General features: G+C 34.7%; 1 protein-coding gene across 2 annotated transcripts in view; it reads left to right on the top strand.

The window, feature by feature from the left end:
* Window positions 1-22,811, top strand: part of Rars2 (arginyl-tRNA synthetase 2, mitochondrial) — a 60,725-nt gene that overhangs the window by 23,337 nt on the left and 14,577 nt on the right. For both annotated transcript variants that reach the window (XM_027928196.2, XM_027928197.2), the window contains exons 4-9: window positions 56-139; window positions 2,572-2,669; window positions 8,947-9,002; window positions 12,188-12,271; window positions 15,763-15,839; window positions 22,474-22,632. In XM_027928196.2, coding sequence (XP_027783997.1) covers window positions 56-139; window positions 2,572-2,669; window positions 8,947-9,002; window positions 12,188-12,271; window positions 15,763-15,839; window positions 22,474-22,632 — 558 coding nt within the window. The remainder of the gene's footprint in view (window positions 1-55; window positions 140-2,571; window positions 2,670-8,946; window positions 9,003-12,187; window positions 12,272-15,762; window positions 15,840-22,473; window positions 22,633-22,811) is intronic.

Below are 22,811 nucleotides of genomic sequence, written 5' to 3' on the forward strand. Positions count from 1 at the left end.
AGTATTAGAACTGTATGTCTCATTGGGCCTATTTCATAATATGCTTATTTTCTAGCTGAAATGTGATACAGTAGTGAGTGAAATCAGCACTGGTCCAGGAACTGTGAATTTCAAAATAAACAGGGAACTACTAACAAAGGTAAGAATGAGTTATTATCCAGCCATTGTACATTCATTCTCTTCTTTAATTGCACTGATCTTCCTCCTGCTCTGAAACTCATTGTACACACAACCTTTGCATATACTGATCCCTTTGAATGGAGTGCCACCTGAGTTTAACAGCCTGTTGGATCTTGAGATTTTCTTGGCAGTAGATTTCTGATCTTTTTATATTCTCCTATAGCACTCTATATTTCTTCTTTATAGAACCTACCATAGTTGGTATTTAAATTCCTTTTATTTGTTTAATACCACTTGCCCTTTAAACTCTTATCCCTTTAGGGTTAATAGCATCTGTTTTTTTTACTGTTGGATCTCCATAGTTTTTTAGCAGTGTCTAGCACATAGTAGATGCTAGACCGATATTTGTTGAATGAATACATCAGTTTTGTATTGAATCCAAGAAAGGGATGCTAGTTTCTACTCTCTGGTATTTTATAGTCTTGTTAGAAACATAAGATATATACAGAAGAAATCATAAGACAGCTTTTTCTTTTAATAAGACAATAAATATTAAGCCTGCAAAAGGGCAGTTAATACAGTAACATAAGAAAATTCAGAGATAAAATTCAGAATAAACTTACAATAATCTAAATATGGACTCCTTCTCATTAATGTTCACCTCTCCACTTGCAGTCTTCTTATCCACATATTCTTAAAGTATTAATGTTTATTGGGCCCCTAGTATATGATAGGCACTGTTCAATTTAACATCTGTATATTAATCCTTTCTCTATTTCCTACTGATTGTATAGAGTATTATTTTCTCTGTGACATTGTACAAATAAATACTATTTCTGAACCTTAGTTTTGCATTTAATGGAAAATGTTGCCCATCTTCAAGATTATGAGATTACAGAGATAATATAAATATAAAAACTCCTAGTCTTGAACCAACTAGCACTCTGGGGATGTGTCTTTTTGTGGGATTTTTGGTCTTGGTGGTTTGTTTTGCAGTGCTGGGAATCAGACCCAGGACTTCACTCCACACATGCTAGGCAAGTGCTCTACCACTAAGCTACAATCCACAGCACCTTAAATGTTTGTTGTATGTGTTGTTTTACTTCCTGCTGCTCCCATCTCTGCCTATTCTGTCTTATAACCATCTTAACCAGTTCTTTAATAATAAAATTTTTCATATCATGAACTACGTTTTTAGGACTCAAAATGCAGTTGATGGATCAAAACCAATTTAAGAGTGAATAAAAGCTTAGCAACAGTAATTTCACAACCTAATTTTGGGAGGTTTTGTTGTGGTGATGGTTTGGGGTACCAGGGATTGATCCCAGGGGCACTTAACAGCTGAGCCACATCCTCAGCTCTTTTGAGACAGTGTTACTTATGGTATCACTAAATTGTGGAGTGTGGCAGGCTTTGCATTTGCAATCCTCCTGCCTTATCCTCCAAGTCACTGGGATTATAGGCATGAGCCACCGTGTTCAGCTTACATCCTACTTTATTTATTTATTTATTTATTTATCATAGTTGGACACAATACCTTTATTTTATTTATTTATATGTGGTGCTATGGATTGAACCCAGCGCCTCACACATGCTAGGCAAGCGCTCTACCACTGAGCCACAACCCCAGCCCAACATCCTACTTTTTGAAAGACACATCATCACCATTAGCAAAAAACAAAGTATAAGTTCGTGAACTATACAACAGTTCTGTTAGTAGCTAAAAATTAACCTAGAAGGTTTTAGAAGTTTCTGCAGGATTTCCTTATTTTATACTGTGTAGCCAATAGCCATTTAACTATGTGTTCTTATATTGTTTTCCTACCATTGCTGGTGAACTTTAGTACCATAAGAACTGCAACATTATGTGTGCAGCAGTTAACACATTCACTGGGGAGTGGGAAAAGTTCTTGCTACATGACTTAATAGCAATACCTTGGGAAAGTTACTTAACCTCTCTTTATTTTTCTTTCCTCATTTCTAGAAGTAGTACTTATCTCTGAAGCTATTATAAGAATTAAATAAATTGATACATGATTATATATAAGAATTAAATAATTAACCCATACATAGCATAGCCCTTGGCACTTAGTAAACACTAGATGCTGCTTCTGATTTTGTTATTATTTACTGTGGGACTTCTGTATTACCTAACCTCATTAAGCCTCAGTTTCCTCATCTTTGTCTACATCATTGGCTACTATAAGGATGAATAGATGTGATTTGTGAGCATAGAAAGCCCCATCAGAGTTAATTCCTGTAAAGACTGCTGTGACTAGCATTAGCAACAGGGAGGTTTGTGCTGAAAATGGTGCTGCTGACAGCGCTATAAAATTTTCAGTTCCTTCAATTAGAATGAACAAATTAGCAACATTTAATTCTTAGTAACAAAGTAATTAAGAACATTGCAATTTTATTCTATTGTTAAATCCCACTCCTTTTATATTTCAGGCTGTGTTACATCAAGTAATTGAAGATGGCTCAAAATATGGACTAAAAAGTGAACTTTTCTCTGGTCTTCCCCCAAGGAAGGTTGTGGTTGAATTCAGGTGAGTGACCATCCATCTTTGGGTAGATTAATCAAGTTGACTAGACAGGAAGTGTTCCACCCCCTTCTTTTGGAGTCTCAGTAAATTACATGTGGAAAAGTTGCAAAATAGTGACATTATATTATCTTCTTAAGATCATGGTGAATCAATCATTATACCATTAATAAAATGAATAAAAATGGATTTGGGGCCTCCAGTTTGAAAAATATCTAGATTTATTTATTCATTTTTTTAAAGAATTTTTTTTTGAGTATTTTAATATTGATTTTTTAGTTATTGGCGGACACAACATCTTTGTTTGTATGTGGTGCTGAGGATCGAACCTGGGCCGCACGCATGCCAGGCGAGCACGCTACCGCTTGAGCCACATCCCCAGCCCCATTTTTTTAAGAATTTTAAAGTAAGCTGATTACCAGAGAATACAGCCTTGCAGTTTTTGTGGTATATTCTTTTTTTTTAGTTGTAGTTGGACACAGTACCTTTTGTGTGTTGCTGAGGATCAAACCCAGCGCCTCACATGTGCTAGGCGAGAGCTCTACTACTGAGCCACAACCCCAGCCTCTGTAATATATTCTTTTGATTAACAGAAAATAGCTAGAAGTTTTAATATGCCTCTAAATAGTCTTCATTTTACTTTCTAATATACTGTCAGTACAACTCTCAAATATTTGTACTGTTCTGAAATAACCAAAAATATAAAGGGAACACTAAGAACTAACAACTTCGTAGTATAGCTGACAGGTTGACAGCTCAAGAAAACTATGAGATAGTATTTTTTTTTTTTTTCCTAAATGATAAAAAGTCTTGATGAACTGCTTTTTCACTTAAAAAGATGAAACTTGCTAGGGCCTTTTGTCTTCTTGTGTATTTATTCTTGTGGAGAATTTTTAAGAAACAATATGGGAAATATTTTATGTTTACTACCTTATTGTAATTTATAATAATAACTTTTAAACTTAGCTATGATCACCAACTGGATAAGCAGAGAGAGTGGGTTTTTTCAGATTCCACATGTGTATTATCTGCCACTCATTATTGTTCTTAGAAAGGGTAAGTTCTATAAGAATCAGATTCGACAGTTTATGTTTCAGTCAGCTTTTTTGCTGCTATGATTGAAGACCTGACAAGAACAATTTTAGAGGAGGAAAAGTTTATTTGGAGCTTATGGTTACAGAGGTCTCAGTCCATAGACAGCCAGCTCCATTCCTTGGGCTCATGGTGAGGCAGAACATCATGGCAAAAGAGTATAGCAGAGGGAAGTGGCTCACATGATGATAAGGAAGAGAGAGAGAGAGACTCCACTTGCCAGATACAAATATATACTCCAGAGGTACGCCCCCAAGTACCTACCTCCTCTAGCCATACTCTATCCACCTTTAGTTACCACTCAGTTAATCCCATCAGGTGATAAATTTACTGATTGGGTTAAGACTCTCATACCCCAATCATTTTTCCTCTGAACCTTCTTGCATTGTCTCACACATGAGGTTTTGAGGGACACCTTACATCCAAACCATAACAGTTTATGATGGGACTAATTGAGTGAACTACTGCTCCTGTGGAGCAGATGGTGGTGTTGAGGATCAAACCCAGCGTAAGATGAATCTTACACTCTCAGTGTAGCACCATCATATTTAAATTTGATTTTAAATGTTTGTTGCATGACGAAGAGGAAAGGGACTTCCTATATCCATCCTCATACCAGAGAAGAGCTACAATAAATCCATCTCTCTAAGAAAGTGGCCTGTTCTTTCAGTCCTCTCTTCTTGAATAAGAAAGCACTACAGCATTAAAAGGAGATTTGCAAACTTTAGTCCATGGACAAAATTCAGCCTGCCACCTGTTTGTTTGTTTGTTTGTTTTTTATTAATTTTTTATTTATATATAACAGCAGAATGCACTACAATTCTTATTACACATATGGAGCATAATTTTTCATGTATCTGGTTATAAACAAAATATATTCACACCAATTTGTGTCTTCATACATGTACTTTGGATAATAATGTCCATCATATTCCACCACCATTTCCAACCCTGCATTGTAATCCTCAGCACCATACACACACACACACACACACACACACACACACACACAAAATACACTGCCACCTGTTTTTGTAAATAGTTTAATCAAGACACAGTCATGCACATTCCTTTGTATTTCATCTACAATGGCTCCTTTCATATTACAGAGGCAGGTGAGCAGAGTAGAACTATTTGAATTTAGTAGTTGAGACAGAGATCACATGGCCCAAAAGCCTATTAAAAATAGTTTCTGTTTAAGAAAATGTTTGCCAGATATTGATTAGTGCCAACAACCACTTTAGTGGATGAACTATTAAAATGAACCATATGAACTAGATGTATGCAGTGATTCTTCTACTTGTCTGAGTTCACTTATATAACTAACTACTGGTCATCTGGAGATTTTAGTGAGGCTAGAAATCTAAGGTAGTGCATTGATTTAACTTATCTGTCCAGGCTTCTCTCTCTGTCCACATTCTCTCCAGCAATATGCCAGGCCTCTTTACAAAGGTGTTCAGGACTCTTAAGTGAAAGCATCTAGAACATCACTCTCTGAGTCTTCTGATTGAAGCAAGTCACAAGATCACCTCCAGGTTCAGAGGGAAGAAAGTATGCTATATCTCTTAATGGTGAAAATGGCAAAGAATCTGTGGCAATGTATAATTATTTTTCATTCATGTCTTTTAAATTGAGGAAGGACACAGTTTTCTTCTCTGGGGAGGTACTTAGTACCATATTATTGTTAACCTCCTTTAGATTACCTAACCAACAGGTAAAAGAAAACTAGGAGGGCTGCAGTATAGAATCTACTACCATGCTTTTAACCCTCAAATAATAGCATTGTAAATTTCTTGCAACTTGAAAAATTGCCACTGGTACTCACTTTTAACATCTTCTGCATTTTTATTTCACCTTCCCCATCCCTTCTCCCCAACTGAGTTCTCAAAATACCTTTCCTCACTGATTTCCTGGCTTTTTTCCTAAGTTTATGTTTCCCATACAGTATTTTTTTTCTTTTTCTTTTTAAGAAACATCTAAAGATAACCTGTTCTTGTTGAGTTATGTATTTGTAGGCTTTTGTATGGCAGTTTGTTTATGGATTTACTTCTCTCTGCTTTTTTCCTAAAGCAATTAAAGAAGGATGAATTTTGTTCAAGTGAGCATTTGAATGTGGTGAAGGCAGAGCCTATCTTATCAGCTAGCATTTCTGTCTGATGGTTTTTATCTTTCGTTGTTGGGAGTCATTGCTCCTCTCTCCCTTAGAAGTTTTCCATATGTTCCAGCAGTCACCATTATGATTTCAAAGTAGAGACAGCAGGTGGGGAACAGGTTCAAAATTTACTATTTAAAAAAAATGTTCTTGAATTTCTTTTGAAAACGAGAGATGTGGGATAATTTTTTTAAAAAAATATATAGTATCTTGAATACAGAGCAGGGAATTTTTCTCTAAAAAACCAAAAATTGTAATCTTGGTTTTCAAGAGACTTTCCCCTAAACTAAGATGATAATACTAGATTAAGTAAATTGCCCAGGTTCATAGAGCTAACTCTGATTGTATATATTTTTACTGCCTCCCTAACAGAGTGTAAGTTGTCATGTTATTTTGTCAGATCTAGGAGCAGTATGATAAAGTGCCTGGGTACATGGCTGTCTTTCATAGACTTGGTATAAGACTTGAAACTAATTACTGTTGCTTCTCTTCTAAGTTAGCCTTCCCCGTTCAGTACAGATCATATCTGCTGGAGTACAGTTAGCTGGGGCAGCATTTTCTCTTCTTTCTTCCTTTTTCTCAGGTCCCTTTCCAGCCTGCTGTTTCAAAATGTGAGCTGTTATTCTTAAAAAACAGATTAGGCATGTCTAATTAGTAAAATGGGAATCTGGGAAGTCGGAGTAGCAGTTCTATTAGTAATTGATGCAGTGATCTTAAATGGGACAATTTATTTCTTTCATCTCTTATTTGTTCTTTCTTATAAAATTAAAATAATTACATGAAATAATTTAACAAAAGTAAGTAAATTATTTGTGAAAATGATTTAGCAAATTGTAACTCATAATGGTTATTTTGTTGCCTGAGGAATTGAATTTATCTTTTCCATTTTATTGTATTCCTTTCTCAGGAGGAATGTGATGTAAGAAAATGACGAATTGATGATTTCAGTGGACATTCTGTCAAAGCTTGAAGATGTAGATAGATTCAATTTTTCTATTTAATCTTAGGAAAAAACCACAAAGATCTGTGAAAGTTTTTTTTTTTTTTTTTTTTTTAGATATTATAAGTATCCAAATACAATTCACCATATAATTTGATGAATTTGGGCAAAGGTGTATAGATTGTATGATCACCACCACAATTATGCTATAGAACTGTGTTTCTATTGTTTCTTCCATGATATTGACTTTTGCCTTTATCTATATTACTTCCATTTATCCTGCTTACTTTGGATTTAGTTTTTTCCACTTTTGCTAATTTCTTAACAAGCATTATTGATTTAAAATCTTCTTGTCTAATATAAACATTTCATGCTACAGATTTTTCTGCTTTTGCTGTGTCCCACAAATTTACTGGGAAGACATTAATGCGATACAGTTCAGTGACTGATCTTATTTGCTCTCATTCTCTGATTACAGTTCTTAATTGCCTGTTGTCCAGTTTGGAAACCAGTGTTTCAATTTTTTTGTTTGTTTTCTGACTGCTGTAAGGCAAGAATAAATGCAATCTTTGATTTTCTCTTTTGGTTGTAAATAATAGATTGTGTATTTTTTCAAGTCTATAGAATGAAATTTACTTTTTTCCTAAATGCTTGAATGAACATATATGTAGTTTTGTAATGCTGTAATTGTATGCACATATCTGTGGAATCAAGTTTTTAAATTATAATACTCTTTAAAAGAGTTTATAACAAAGCCTTGGAGACCAAACAAAATTTAAACTCTCATTTACCAGCTATGTTAGCTGGAATCTTCTTTATGTTGAAAAACTTAATGACATTTTTAAGTGTACACAAAACAGATCAGTTTGGAGTATTAAATGAGTTAATGCATGTAAAATGCATGGCAGAAAATAAGTCCTCTAGAAGCATTTACCATAGTTAAATGATTGATTTCAGTCAGCTTCTTGAGCACACATAGAAGTGATTGATCTGTTGATTGAGAATTTGGAATGATGAATCAGTCCTAATTATTCTGAGAGGTTTCATTAAAAAATATTTTTACATTTTAAAATTTTTTTCTGATACAGTGAATATTAGCATATATAACTCATGAACAAAATTTCTTTGGGTTCCTTAATACTTCTATCCATAGTTATTATTGATGCCTTATTGTTGTACATAGTGGTGAGATTCATTGTTACATATTCATTCATGCATACAGTATAACAATATAATTTGGCCAGTATCATTCTCTAGTATTTTCTCTTACCTTCTCCATCTCCCTCCCCACTCCCCCTGGTCACTGTTCTCTACTCTTCTGATCTCCCTTTAATTTTCATGAGATTTCCTACCACCACCATTTCCTTTTTCCTCTGCTAGCTTCCACATGTGAGAGAAAACATTCAATCCATGACTTTTTGAGTCTGGCTTATTTCACCTAACATAGTGTTCTCAAGTTCCGTCCATTTTCCTGCAAATGACATAATTTCATTTTTCTTTATGCTGAATAAAACTTTACTGTGTATATATACCAAATTTTCTTTACCCATTCATCTGTTGATAGACATTTAGACTGGTTCCATAGTATGGGTATTGTGAATTGTGCTACTATAAATATAGGCATGCATGTATTGCTATAGTATAATGGCTTTAATTCTTTAAGATAAATACTGAGGAGTACTATAACTGGATCATATGATGGTTCCTTTCTCAGCTTTTGAGGATCCTCAGCACTTTTTAAGAGAATAAAAATTTGAAAACTTGTACACTAAACTCAATTCCCAGTGCTCTGTATTGTTTGTTAATCAAAACTATCTCTGAACTTAGTCTTTTAAATCAATCCTTAAATATATCTGCTTCATAGGTGAGATATTTCTGTGTATTCTATTAATTCATGAACCACAGGATCAATGTCACTAAGATGATTCTTTCTGAATTCTAATTTATCTTTATGTCTAATTTTTACCTTTTCTCTGCCCTAAATTGCCAAAGTCCCTAGTACCTAATTATGTCAATCTATGGAAGCATGACCTAATTAATTCATAGAACTCTTTTTCTTAGAATAAAAAAAAAATAATAATTTTTGCAATTATTTCCAGTTCACCTAATGTTGCCAAAAAATTTCATGTTGGACATTTGCGTTCCACCATCATAGGTAAGTGCTTACTTTCACATAAAATACCAAACATGCCTTTGGGAAAATATATGTAAATACAGTATAATGGTTTAATGATAAATGAAAAGGAGGGACAGAAAAATTTAAATCAGTATGAGCCTAATGCAACTTAAATATTACATGAAATGGGAAGAATTGGTTTAGAAATTTAAAAAATAATTTCAAAACCAAAGATTAACTTAGAAATCGTTTTTAACTGGCATCTATGTTATGATTTTAACTTTTAAAAAATGTGTGTGCATATGGAGAACTGAAAGATGCAAAATAAAAATAGTTATGTGGGAATGATAGTAATCCTCCAGATTTTTTTCTTCATATATTTAAGAAAGAAAATCTCAGTAAAGTGAGCACTAACTGAAATATGCAAGACAGGAAGTTAAAACAAGACTATTCTAAACAGAGATTACCATAATACTGCATAGCGTAATGCTTCAGTGTATAATATGGTTTTATTTATTTAAAGCATTACATTTTACAGAAGTCCAATTTAAAACTTAGAGTTTTATATTATATTAGAAATGGAAAGCACTTTAAAATCTATCTCATCTAGTCTCTCTTCTAGAATAGAAATCTATTGCATGCTCAAGAGAGTCTCTTAACTCATACTTGAATACTTTTAAAAATTGGTGGAATTAATATGTATGTCATAGAGTATCACTGATATAGGGTCAACTCTCATTGAGTTTTTGAGCAGCATTTTAAGAGAGGAAATAATAAGACTTGATGAAAGGAATATGAGAAATGAACTATATAAGAAAAGTTACATGAGTAAGTAGAAAAATGTAGGAGTAAATAAATGATGGGTAGGGTACAGTAAAGTTGTTTTAATAGTTAAAGAAAATATTTGAACCAAGAAGAGGTATTACTTATTGAGAACTTACCATTCCAAGTGTTTTCATGTATTTCCTCACTTAATGTCACAACAACCCTGGTGTTAAAGTACTGTTAATATGGTTTATGGATCAAGAAACTCAAATACCAAAAGTAACTTTCCCAAGATCACATGGCTAGTAAGTATTGTAGCCAGGACTTAAAATTTGTCTAATTCCAAAAGCCTAGGTGTAGACATTTAATTGAATATAGAAGATAACATATAGATAAGATAGTAGCAAAATAGACATTATCTGAGTTGTAGCTGAAGAAGTGGGTTCTTGTTGCTGGGACTATGTAGATTTGGATGGTCTAGAAATAGAGAAGTTGCCAAAGACAATAGCTGTAGTAATTTAAGTCAGGTACATGTATCAGTGAGGGTTTATTTGCAGAAAACAAAATTGACTCTTAAAGGAAAGGATTTATTATGTGATATTGAGTGGTTTACAAAGTTGTTAGGAGAGCTGAAGAAGCTTTTGATTGAGCCGACAAAAATGGAGCTCATAATTACATCATCGGGGTTGATTATTAAGGGGGCTCCTAGCTCTTCTGCTGTCACTTCTACTGCTCTAGACTTCCCAGAGTGGTGGCACACACTTGTAAACCCAGTGACTTGGGAGACTGAGGCAGAAGGATGCAAGTATGAAGCTAGCCTCAGCAGTATAGTGAGACCCTGTCCCAAAAAATTAAACAGTGTTTGCAGAGGATGGGGAGATGCATGCTGGGGTGTATCTTGATGTTAGAACAACCCCAGGATTCAATCCCCAGGACTGGAGAGAGTGGAAAATAGAAGTATATTGACATGGCCACAATTGAAAGACTGTTACTGCTTGTGTCATGTTTTCTAAAATACATATAGGCAAAAGAAGCAACCTTATAACCTTTCTTTCAACTCCCTTAAATGTCACGAGAGGACACTAGCACTTCTGTTAGTGGTGCCACAAAAAAACAAAACCTACAACTGTGCTTGTCAGAAAAAAAATAGAAGTAATTCATTCCCCTTCTAAATCTCATGCAAAGTCTGTTTGATTACCCAAACCTAGAGGATTTCTGGAACCCTAACCACAAGAAAATCTGGGAAATACACTTTAAAAAAAAAAAAAAAAAAAAGGTTTCTAGCCTCTTCAGTACATAAGGGCATACCAAAGGGAGAGTTAAACAGATGTTGAGTCTCATTAAACCACATCAGCAGTACATGAAGGTAAAAGCCTTGGACTACTGCATACTGTTAAGGATGCAGAGGATGGACTATAGTGATTGAAAGATATTGAAAAAGCTATTTAGAAAAATAGAACATTTATTCCCCATGTTCTTAGGGTATAATCAAATAATATATTTCTTTTTCTTTTGTCAATATTGAACCCACAGGCACTTTACCACTGAGCTACATCCCCAGCCCTTTTTATTATTTTGAGACAGGGTCTTACTAAGTTTTTTAGGGCCTTGCTAACTTGCTGAGGCTGGCCTCAAACTTGGGATCCTCCTGCCTCAGCCTTCCCAGTCACTGGTATTATGGGCTAGCACCACTGTGCCTGGCCAAATTATTTATTTCTTGTTAATCACTAAAATTCTGTTATTTTTCTATTCTTGGAATTGACTAGGAATCGCAGTTATTCTAATATGTGTCCCAATCTACATTAGTAACATTGTTGAAAAGTCTGTTCTTAGCTGGACATAGTGGGGCATGCCTGTAATCCCACTAACTCAGGAGGCTAAGGCAGTTCATGGCCAGCCTCAAACAAATTCATAAGACCCTTTCTCAAAATAAAATGTAAAGCTGGGCACAATGGAGCATGCCTATGATACTAGTGGCTTGAGAAGCTGAGGCAGGAGGATTGAGAGTTCAAAGCCAGCAAAAGCAAAAGTGTGGCAATAAACAACTCAGACCCTGTCTCTAAATTTAAAAAATACAAAATAGAGCTGGGGATGTGGCTCAGTAGTTGAGTGCCCCTGAATTTCATCCCCAGTACCTAAAAAGAGGAAAAAAAAAAAAAACAGTAAAAAGGGGTGGGTATGCAGGTCAGCAGTAAAGTGCCTCTGGGTTCAAAGAAGAAGAAGAAGGAAAAAAGTTCTTGTAAAAATGGTGAGATTCTTTGAAAAATTACTTTCCTAAAAGTAATTCCTTACTTCCTTTCGTAGCATAGATGAAAACAATATTTTTTTAATGAAAAAAATTGAGTTGGCAAATTTTATGAAAAGAATTTTTTGTTATACTTTGATAATAGAGAAGCATATAGTTCTTAAGCCAAAATTAGTAACAAAAATAAGAAACTATATTTTTTACTGATTACTAGGAAATTTTATAGCAAATCTCAAAGAAGCTTTAGGACATCAAGTAACAAGAATAAATTACCTTGGAGACTGGGGTATGCAATTCGGTAAGTGCATTTGAGATTTTTTTTCATTTCATTTTAAAGTTTAATTTTTAAAATATCTCATCATTTTTTCATCTGAACAGATTATTGGCACAATCTCACTGCATGAAATAGTGTGCACTACGTGGTTTCTTACATTGTTTTTGTGGTGCTAAGTATCGAACCCAGGGCCTCAGATATGTGTAGCACATGCTCTACCATTAAGTTATATCCCCAGCCCATAATCTTATTTTATTTATTAAGACTTAATTCTCACCACACATGTTTTGGGAAGGAAGCTTCACAATTAGAGCAAGACCTGAGGTAGGGAGGTAGATAGGTGTTTTTGTTTGTTTGTTTTGTTTATATATGACAGCAGAATGTATTATAATTATTATTACATGTATAGAGCACAATTTTTCATATATCTGGTTGTAACCAAAGTATATTCACACCACATGTCTTCATACATGTACTTTGGATAATAAGGATCATCATATTCCACCATCAGTGTTTTAATAAAGAAAAGTAGCATACATTTATTGTTGAGGGCAGAAATAAATCTAGCTATATACACCCTTCTCAACCACATCCCTGTTTTTTTTATAAATCTGTTGAGGTTTAGCCCACATGAAATGGGATCTGTTATTACCATGGACAAATGACCTAGAAGAAAAAGTGTGATACTTTGGCTTCCCCAAAACTAAACTAATAAATAAACAAATAAGGCTGGTTGTAGTAACTATACAGTGATAGTGGATGGAAGTCAAAAGGAAAAAAGAAGCCCAAACAGTTAAGCACCACAAATTATCTTTCTTCTTGCCAGTTAACTAGGAACTATTCCTAGTTCATATAAACCAGTCATCCTTGGGGAGGGCAAGATTAGTGAAGATATTATGGTAGCAGTAGTGGGGGCTGGTAACATGTGAATACAAACTTTTCATGTTTTTAAGATGCAGCCATATTGTCCACATCTGTAAAGCATTCTCTGATGTGCAGACACACCCTTGCCTGCCAGCACCACTCATATAGTCTTTTGTTTTATTGCATTCTTTTGTGGGCCTCTCTCCCCTGCTAGATAAGTTCTGTGAAAGTGTGGACTGTGTCTTAATTACTTTTGTATCTGTAATGTTTGGCACATAAGAGGCGCTCAGAATGATGAACGAAACTCCTGGGAAGTGTTTTACAATACTAATCAAAAAAAAACAAAACTAGGTAATATTTTAACACTTGTATGAAAGTATGCAATGCACATTGCCAGTTCTGAAATTCACTGATACTCTTATGTTCCACATCCAGTGAAATGAATTCATAGTTTCTAAAAGAAAGTCTAGTTCATTTGAAGAAATATTTTCATAGATTTATCATGATCTTCTCTTATGAATATTATCCTTTAGGTAATAAAAATCTTTTTCTGACACTAGAAGGGGTTGACTCTGTTAATAGTACTCCTAATATCACTGTGAAGGAATCAGGAAAAAAGCCCTGGATTTTGAAAATGCACCTGCAGTTCACAACAGCTGGTAGTAAAAGGTTTAGGCCTGAGGCTCAACAGTCAGACTAATAGATGGTATCCGCATTATATTAGTTTAACTGATTTAGGCATTTCACAGTCATTAGCAAATATGTGATTATGGTTTTCATTAAATTTTAGCTGCAGGATTTTATTATAGTGGTTTTTCTCTGAAGGACTACTGTGGTTAATGATCTGTCAACATTTCCATTATAACCATCATTGTTCAGGAGTTAAAATTTTGCTGTTTCAGCTATCCCCATTTGAAAGTTGGCAGATGGCTCCTGAGAACAGAATTAGTTTTTAAACATGATTAGATTGAATGTTAAATGGAATGGCCTTTACTTATTCCCATTTCTGCTTTTGTAGAACACACTACTCATTGTTCCATGCCCTGTTCCCCTTTTTTTTTTTTTGCTTTAGTTATTATTTCTAAGTTCCAAAGGCATTCTATATAACCATGTTTAGTAGCATTACACATTCTTCTGAGCCTGAAAAATGTACTCCAGCAAGGCCCTTTAGCTCTGAAGTTTTGTAATTGACATTGTTGTAGAAACAGATTGACTTTCAAAATAATAAACTACATATTTCTCTTAGCTCAGGCTACATATGTCCTTTCAAACTGAAATTAGTTTATATTAAAACCTTTTAAGAATCTCTTTTTGTTTGTTTCTTTCTTTCTTTGTTTTGGTACTGGGGATTGAACTCAGGGGTACTGAACCACTCAGCCACATCCCCAGCCCTGTTTTGTATTTTATTTAGAGACAGGGTCTCCCTGAGTTGTTTAGGGCCTCGCTAAATTCCTGAGGCTGACTTTGAACTTGTGATCCTCCTGCCTCAGCCTCCTGAGCCTCTGGGATTACAGGCATTCACCACCGCGCCTGGCTGAATCTCTTCTTTTTAAATATCTTTAGTTGTAGATGGACACAATACTTTTATTTGATTTATTTATTTTTATGTGGTGCTGAATTTTGAACCCAGTGCCTCATGCATGTGAGGCAATCACTCCACCATTTAGCTACAACCCTAGCCGAAAAATCTCTTAAAAATATATATATTCACAATCCACAATGGGAATTTCCATTCCTAGTTTGCAAACCTTATTTAGTATTAAAAAAAATTTAGAATAGCACTATTCCTGAACCCTTAACTTATCATCAAAGACTGAAAATATGTGTGTTTAAATAAAAGAATTTGTCATTTAGCTATTGTGAATGGAAGAAGTAATCAGGTATGTTTTGAATTTTATCTTTTTTGGTTTTCTTCAATTTAAAAACTAATATTAAGGGAGGCAGAGGCAGGAAGATTGCAAGTTTGAGGCCTCAGCCACTTAGTGAGGCCCTAAGCTTAGCGAGATCCTGTCTTAAAATAAAAAGGGTTGGGGTTGTACTTCAGTGATAAAGCACTCCTGGGTTAAATTCCCCGTATATGTATGTGTATGTATGTATAAATAAATAAACAAATAAGGCTGGGGATATAACTTAACGGCAGAATGCAACTAAGTTTAATGTCTATTACCTGGGCTGGGGGACTAACATTATAACACCAAGCCCGTTACTACTTTTGTGTGTTACTTTCACACCTACAAGTTCAAAAAAAGTTTTAAATCATTTCCCATCTGTTTGTTTTCACAAATTTTGAGTGTCTAGCATCTCAGAGTAACTGCTCAATAAATGTTTCTTATTGTCTGCTAGGGAGTTGTTGAACACTGTTAATACAAAGATGAAAATAGTTATAGACCCTGCCTTTGAGTTCATAGTCTTGGTTTCTGTGAATTAATATCAGTGATCTATTTATTATACAGTATTGCCTATGTCATTCAATATATTGAATTTAACTTGTATCCATTTACAGGATAACAGAAGGTTGAAAATGTATTTTGCAGTAGTTCTCAGGGTACATAAATATGAGATGTTGATCTTATACAACTGTCCCTTTTCCTGCCACAACTATTCTCTACTGTTCCATTTTATAATTTTTCATTTATGGATTATCATGGTAGGTCTTCTGGGAACAGGCTTTCAACTGTTTGGCTATGAAGAAAAACTCCAGTCCAATCCTTTGCAGCATCTCTTTGAAGTAAGTTGGCAAGAAGCCATTTTAGAAAATGCTTCAAAGTTTTTTTTGGTAGCCAGTTTGATCCTAGAGGTTTAGAAATATGTTCCTTAAAATAAGGAACAAAAAATCAAAAGTATTGCTTTCATATTTCTAGCTTGTTCTTTTCATTTCCAAATCCAAGTGTTTCTGTTATTACTTTTTTAGTTGGTCAGAGACATTATTTCCCAGGTATAGAATCTTCTTAGAATAAACACATAGGATATAGCAGATTAGACACTGAGAAATTTCTCTGTTTTCTGTCAGTTGATGTATTGCAGCTTTCTAATAGTAATAAGTGTCATTCATTTAGACTTGTAACACATGAATGTTTCTGGTTTTGTTGTTTTGTGGGGTTTTTTTTGTTTTTTTAGTGTAGAGAAAGGCATATGTGTTTCCCTCTGAATTTGTGTATACTTTTTTCCTTTGTCATCCAGTTCATTTTCCTGGCTCTTTACCCAATGTAAACTCCTTTCTATTCTTCATTTAGTCCTCTTGATACTTTATTTCTCCGTCTTCTAGCTTCCATCTTTCCTGGAGTTCATTAGTAAACCTCTTCCTCTCTGAGTAATTTCCACGGATGAGTTTCCTTTGCATTGTCCCAATTGCTCTCTCTGCTGTTTCTGGACCTCACAAAGAAAACACAGATACAGTGCCAGCCAATGTGACATACCAGGGAGTCAGATCAAAAGATGTTCTGCCTGTGCATCAGGAAGAGCATTTGCCAAAATAATACTATACTTCCCAGACAGAGCCATCAAGAGCAGTTTTTCATTTTCCTTTTCATTATATGATTTTCTTTTGCCACTGGCTTTGCCATTATAATTGAACAAATTCTACTTCTAAAAGACCTTTAAAGGTTTGTCATTTTCTCCGGAGTCCATGCCCTCACTATACTTTAAATGTATATATTTTGATTTATATTAACCAGATTTCTCTTTCCCTTTAAAAATTTTGTTGATAGATAAGAATTTAAAAATTAATAATTCTTGGGCTTGGGGTTGTGGCTCAGTGGCAGAGTGCTTGCCTAGCATGTGTGAGGCACTCAGTTCAAGTCTCAGCACCACATAAAAATAAATAAATAAAAAAGGTCCTTTGACAACTAAAAATTTTTTTAAAAAATTAATGATTCTTGGTTATCTATAAATAAAGTGCCTGGAATTTTTACTACTTTATGTTTTTAGCGTTTGAATAATGGTATTTTTTACCATAAGTTTAGCAAACTTTTTATCAAATCCAGGTCCATAGAGATACTGCATGGCACAAAAATATACAAATATTTGCTTGGAGACCTTGTATTATAGATTTATAGTAGAGTCTGACACCTGAAAGTTACTCTTCATATCTCTCTCCTAACCCAATTTAAAGTTTGTATTTAATCCTGCAAATAGTAAGCCTTTTTTTTCCTGTAATATTTTAAATATTTTAGTCATATTTATTCTCAAACTCCAAAGAAGCATAAGCATGTTTCTTTCTATGCTGCTTAGTATGTTTTCTGCCTTTTGAGATTCATAAAAATAGTGGGAGATTAGCCGGGCACAGTGGCACATGCCTGTAATCCCAGTGGCTTGGGAGGCCGAGGCAGAAGGATCACAAGTTCAAAGCCAGCCTCAGCAAAAACGAGGTGCCAAGCAACTTAGTGAGACCCTGTCTCTAAATAAAATACAAAATAGGGCTGAGGATGTGGCTCAGTGGTCAAGTGCCCCTGAGTTCAATCCCTAGTACCCAAAAAATAGAAATAGTGGGAGATTGGCACCTATGTTAGAGGTTATTAGTTGATCTATACTCTTGTAAGGAAGAAGTAAGGGCAGGACTTTTCCTGTGAACAACTAAAAGCTCAAGGAACATTGATGTTGCTTTCATTATTTGTCTTGTGCCTAATTGAATCAGGGATCAGTGTTTTACAGATGATAAAAGGCAATTGAGGTAGACACCATCTTGCTATTGGGAATTAAGCAAATACACCTATGAGAACACTCACCTGTTCTCCTCCAGCACAGAGAACATGCAGAGCCTATAATAGCACTATTACATGTATGCTAATTTTTGCAGATCCAGTTTTCATTTATGAATTAGTTGTCAACTATGGAAATCTTTCATTATTGACTTTCAGAGTAATAAGGACATTTTTCTTTTTCTTTATGGTGGTTTTTTTTTTAAAGCTTCAAGCAAATATTAAAGAATATTATTCTGTTCCTAAAAGAAAATCTGAAAGTCATATAACAATTGTGTTTATTTGCTAATTGAAAGGCCCCCTTCAGTGTCTCCTGTGGCATAGATAGTAACACAAAGTATCCCCATCTGCATCTCACATGATTAGAGTCAGGGATAGTGATTCTAACCTTGGTTTCTAGTCTGTTGGTAAATTATGTCAGTAGTAGCTTATGGGAAGTAAACTTTTAGGTCAGTCTACATTTACCCTTTCTTATTTGTGAACATCTGCTTTCTCAAAGCTTTAGTTGAACCACTTTTTCAACTTGTCAAATTGTAGTTAGTCGTGAACTCTTTGAGAGGAATATCCATGTCTTCCTGATCTTTTTTTTTATTTTGTTTATTTATTTTTATATGGTACTGAGGATCGAACCCAGTGCCTCACACAAGCGAGGCAAGTGCTCTGCCGCTGAGCCACAATCTCAGCTCTTCCTGATATTTTACCCCCAGCCCCAGACACAATGCCTTGCAATAAATGTTTGAATGGATTTTATCTCATAGTTCTTTTTCTCCTTTCCTTGTTTTTATTTCTGTTGTGCAATACAAAACCTAATTGTTAATCCAGAGATTAACAATTATTATTATTATAGGATACACTAATTACTATGTATTAGAATCTAGCATACTTTGTTAACTTTTTTCAGTTCACTAATGAACTGAAGGACCAGACCCAGATCTTTTCTTTGGTTGCACTACAAAAATAGAATTTTTCTTTCTTTCACCCTCTAGTAGTGTTCCAGGGACACAGTTAGCACTTCAGTTTGGGTAGTTTAAACCTTCTGGTTTATTTGTGTTGAATTTGGCTTAACTACTACTGACATAATTTACCAGTACACTAGAAACCAAGGTTAGAATCACTATCCCTGACTCTGATCATCTAAGATGTAGATGGGGATACTTTGTGTTACTATCTATGCCATAGGAGACACTGAAGGGGGTCTTTCAATTAGCAAATATTTTCTACCTAATAAAGTTCCCTAGACTCTAATGTTGTTATATACCTTTCAGATTTTCCTTTAGGAACAGAATAACACTAGCAGATTTTGTAGACTAGTTCCCTCTAAATTGTGCCATGATCAGTATCCCCCAGTTTCAGGTTCTCTCCTAGATTAGACATAATATTATACAATAGATTTTTAATACTCAGTCATTTCTTTACTGTATTTCCATTTTGGTACCAATGTTTCACTGCTGGTTTTCTCTTTACCTGTACTGCATTATTTTCACCAGACATCTGTGTTGTACAGAGAGCCAGAGCTTTTGTTGATCAGCATTTGAAACCTTGTCTTTAATTTGTTTATTTCTGTTATGAAACAGGAAAGTAAATTTGTAACAGTTCCCATATCCACCTTGAATTGGCTGATGATAAATAACTTATTTGCTACTTACAATTTACACTAGTCGTAAAGTTTGGAACACTTGTCAAAAAGCCTTTTTATTTTTATCATAGAGTAATTTCTTATGGTGAAAAGTTAACTTGTATTAAATCTGGGTCATTGACATGTCATTTTATGTTTTAATAATACTTCTTTAAATTCATTTCTCATTTTCTTTTTAGATAGAATCTATTTGATAACTCCCTACATAGTACCTTTAAGAATATGTAAACTGCCTGTCGTGGTGGTACTTGTAGTGCCAGCAACTCGGGAGGCTGAGGCAGGAAGATCACAAGTTCAAGGCCTGCCTCAGCAAGTTAGAGAGACCCTGTCTAAAAATTAAAAAAAAAAAAAAAAATTTAAAAGGACTGGGAGAGAGAAGGGCTGGGGTTGTGGCTCAGTGGCATAGCGCTTGCCTAGCATGTGTGAAGCACTGGGTTCAATTCTCAGCACCACATATAAATAATTGAATAAAACAAGGGCCCATCAACAACTAAAAAATTTTTAAAAAGGACTGGAAACTTAGCTCTGTGGTTAAGCACCCCAGGGTTCAATCCCCAGTGCAAAAAAAAACATAGATAGATCGATCTTTTTAAGAAGGTTTATTCATATGGATTTTGATGATCATAGAAGAATTCCTCTGAAATAAGTACAACCTCTTGTAAGTGATAAATATCATACCAATAAAGTGTGTTCAGTATTCTAGTATGCACAAATAGTATAAATTTTTCCTAAGTTCAAATTGATCCCCACAGATTCTGTATCATTATGTCTCCCCTGCCCTTTTCTAAAAGGATTTGAGGTAATTGCAGTGATATGCATTTAGTAAAGAAAACTAGAACATTGGAGGATAATGCATCACTAATAATATTGTATTAACTGATCTGATCCTGAGTTTCCTATATGATTAGCCAAGAAAAAATAGTGGTAAGTAGAAAGATTGTGCAAGATCAAAGCACTAATTTGATTAATTAGAATGTTTACTTGCTCTTGCTTTTAAAAACATGGAAGTAGAATCTATTCCTCAAGAGACAATATTTTCTACGTAATATTAGACTTTCAAAACGATTTTCAAGCTCAGGTAAAGAAAATTATTTATTTAAGACTATGTTTATTTTTGTCATGGGAATATTTATGCAGTTAGAAGTTCTTATTCTGTAAAACATATATGTTCAAAAGTTCAAAGTTTCTTTTTTGTTGTTAGGGTTAGCATGGATGTTACCCCTTAGTAACACTCATATAAGTCTAATTAAATCTGAGCCTAGTTATCACTTTTAAGAGTAGCTTGAGTCAATTTAAGTCATTATTAGGGACTCCCAGCCTCCTAGATCACACAGAGTTCCCTAGACTCTAATGTGCATCCCAGGACAGTCATAGAGGACTGTTTTTGCATTCAGTCCGCACTGATCTCTGATAAGCTTAGCATCCCCAGTCTGTGTGATGCCTTGGAGGCACACAGCTTTATTGGTGTGGCAGAGTTCATCTGGGAGATCACTGTTCTGCTCCAGGTCTACTGGCCTAAAGGCCAGCCTCTCTGTGTAGGCAAACCGGGAACCATTTTCCTCTGAGGGCCTGCCATCACCCAGGGACTTCCCAGCTTTGGCTACTCTTGGAAGTGTTCTCCATCCTCTGCCCAGTTTAGGTAATTCTTTTTACCTCTTTCCCGGCTTTCTCCCCAGAGCCACACCTTTCTACCCTACCCCTGCTTCTTCAGACTATCTCAGTGTCCTGAGTCCTCTACATAGAATAAGGTTAGAAACACCTGGCAAGAACAAAATATACATTAGTAGCTTAGTAAATACCTCTACCCACTGAAGTATTTAAAAAAAAAAAAAAAAACTTTTTCAACAGTATGTTTATTAGGCACTAGTTTATACTGATCTATAAGGAGTTAATAATTATCACTCTTGAATAAAGATAAAAGACATAATGGATGTGAATTTTATATTTATATATATATATATATATACACCAAATAAAAATAAAGAGATTCCAAATGTTAAAACAGGATAAATAGAGTTCAAATACTATTCATACACTACTAAAAATGTATTAAGGAGAAGAAATTTGATGACTAATGAATTAATTAGTTCATGTGAATTTTTTTTACCTAGCAAGTTTTGACTTTATTGATAAGTTTTAGTTAATAAATTTCTTTAATATTTCTCTTAACATTCAGAATTTGACTCAACTTGCAGTTCTCTAAGAAAACAATTTGTCTCCTTTTTTTGCAATACTGAGAATTGTGTTGAGGCAATTTAGCACCCTAGATCAAAATAAAATAAATAACTTAGTGGTAAAGCACCCCAGGGTTCAATTCCAAGTACCAAATAAATAAATAAATCAGCATTTTGCAGGTAGGAGACAGGAAATGACTTAGTCTAAACCAGGGTTGTGGTGGTAGTGGTGCATAATTATACATGATAGTGAGCTTCATTGTAAACCAGACTTTCTTCACCCAGGGGCCTGTGAATAGGTGGGAAGAAAAAGCTTCACTTTGGCTTTTTCACTATCTATCAGAAATGGGCATTTTCTTCCATTACTGTATCACAAATTTTTAAGAATTATTTTGTTAAGTGCATTTTAATGTAATTTTTCCTTTGTAACTCCATGAATTTTTTGCATTTAGAAACTTTTTTTGTTTGTTCATTTTTGTTTTGTCTATCCAGGATTGAATCTAGGGATACTTAACAACTAAGCCACATTGACAGCCCTTTTTATTTTTATTTTGAGAAAGAGCCTTACTAAGTTGCTGAGGCTAGCTTTGAACTTGCAATCCTCCTGTCTCACTCTCCTGAGTTGTTGGGATTATATGTGTGTACCTCCGTATCTGGCCAACATTTAGAAACATTTTGAGAAGAGGTTTATAGGCTTTATTAAGGGCCTATGGCTAAAAGAAGAAAAAATGTTACCCTCTGTTATGAGGACAGTAAGAACTGAGAAATCTCTGAATTGTGCTTTGCTTTCTTCTTTTCACTGGAGATAATAATATCTGATAATGAACTTCACTTAACATACTGTTATACTTTTAGGTTTATGTACAAGTTAATAAAGAAGCAGCAGACAATAAAAATATAGCAAAATTGGCCCATGAATTCTTCCAACGATTAGAACTGGGTGACATCCAAGCACTTTCACTGTGGCAAAGATTTCGGGACTTGAGCATTGAAGAGTACATTCGGATTTACCAGGTACCTGTTCGCCCCCTGAACCCTTCTGTGATATGGTGCAACTCACTGGCACTATTGCTTAGTGAAGCTGCTGCTTAAGCTCATATTTAAGAATAGATTTCTGGTTGAGTTGGAAATGAGGACTCTAATGTTGTTATTTGGGCTGGGAGTTCAAGCTACAAAATAATCCTGAGGTGATG

This window comes from Marmota flaviventris, chromosome 6 (assembly GCF_047511675.1).
Source record: "Marmota flaviventris isolate mMarFla1 chromosome 6, mMarFla1.hap1, whole genome shotgun sequence".
Lineage (NCBI taxonomy): Eukaryota > Metazoa > Chordata > Mammalia > Rodentia > Sciuridae > Marmota > Marmota flaviventris.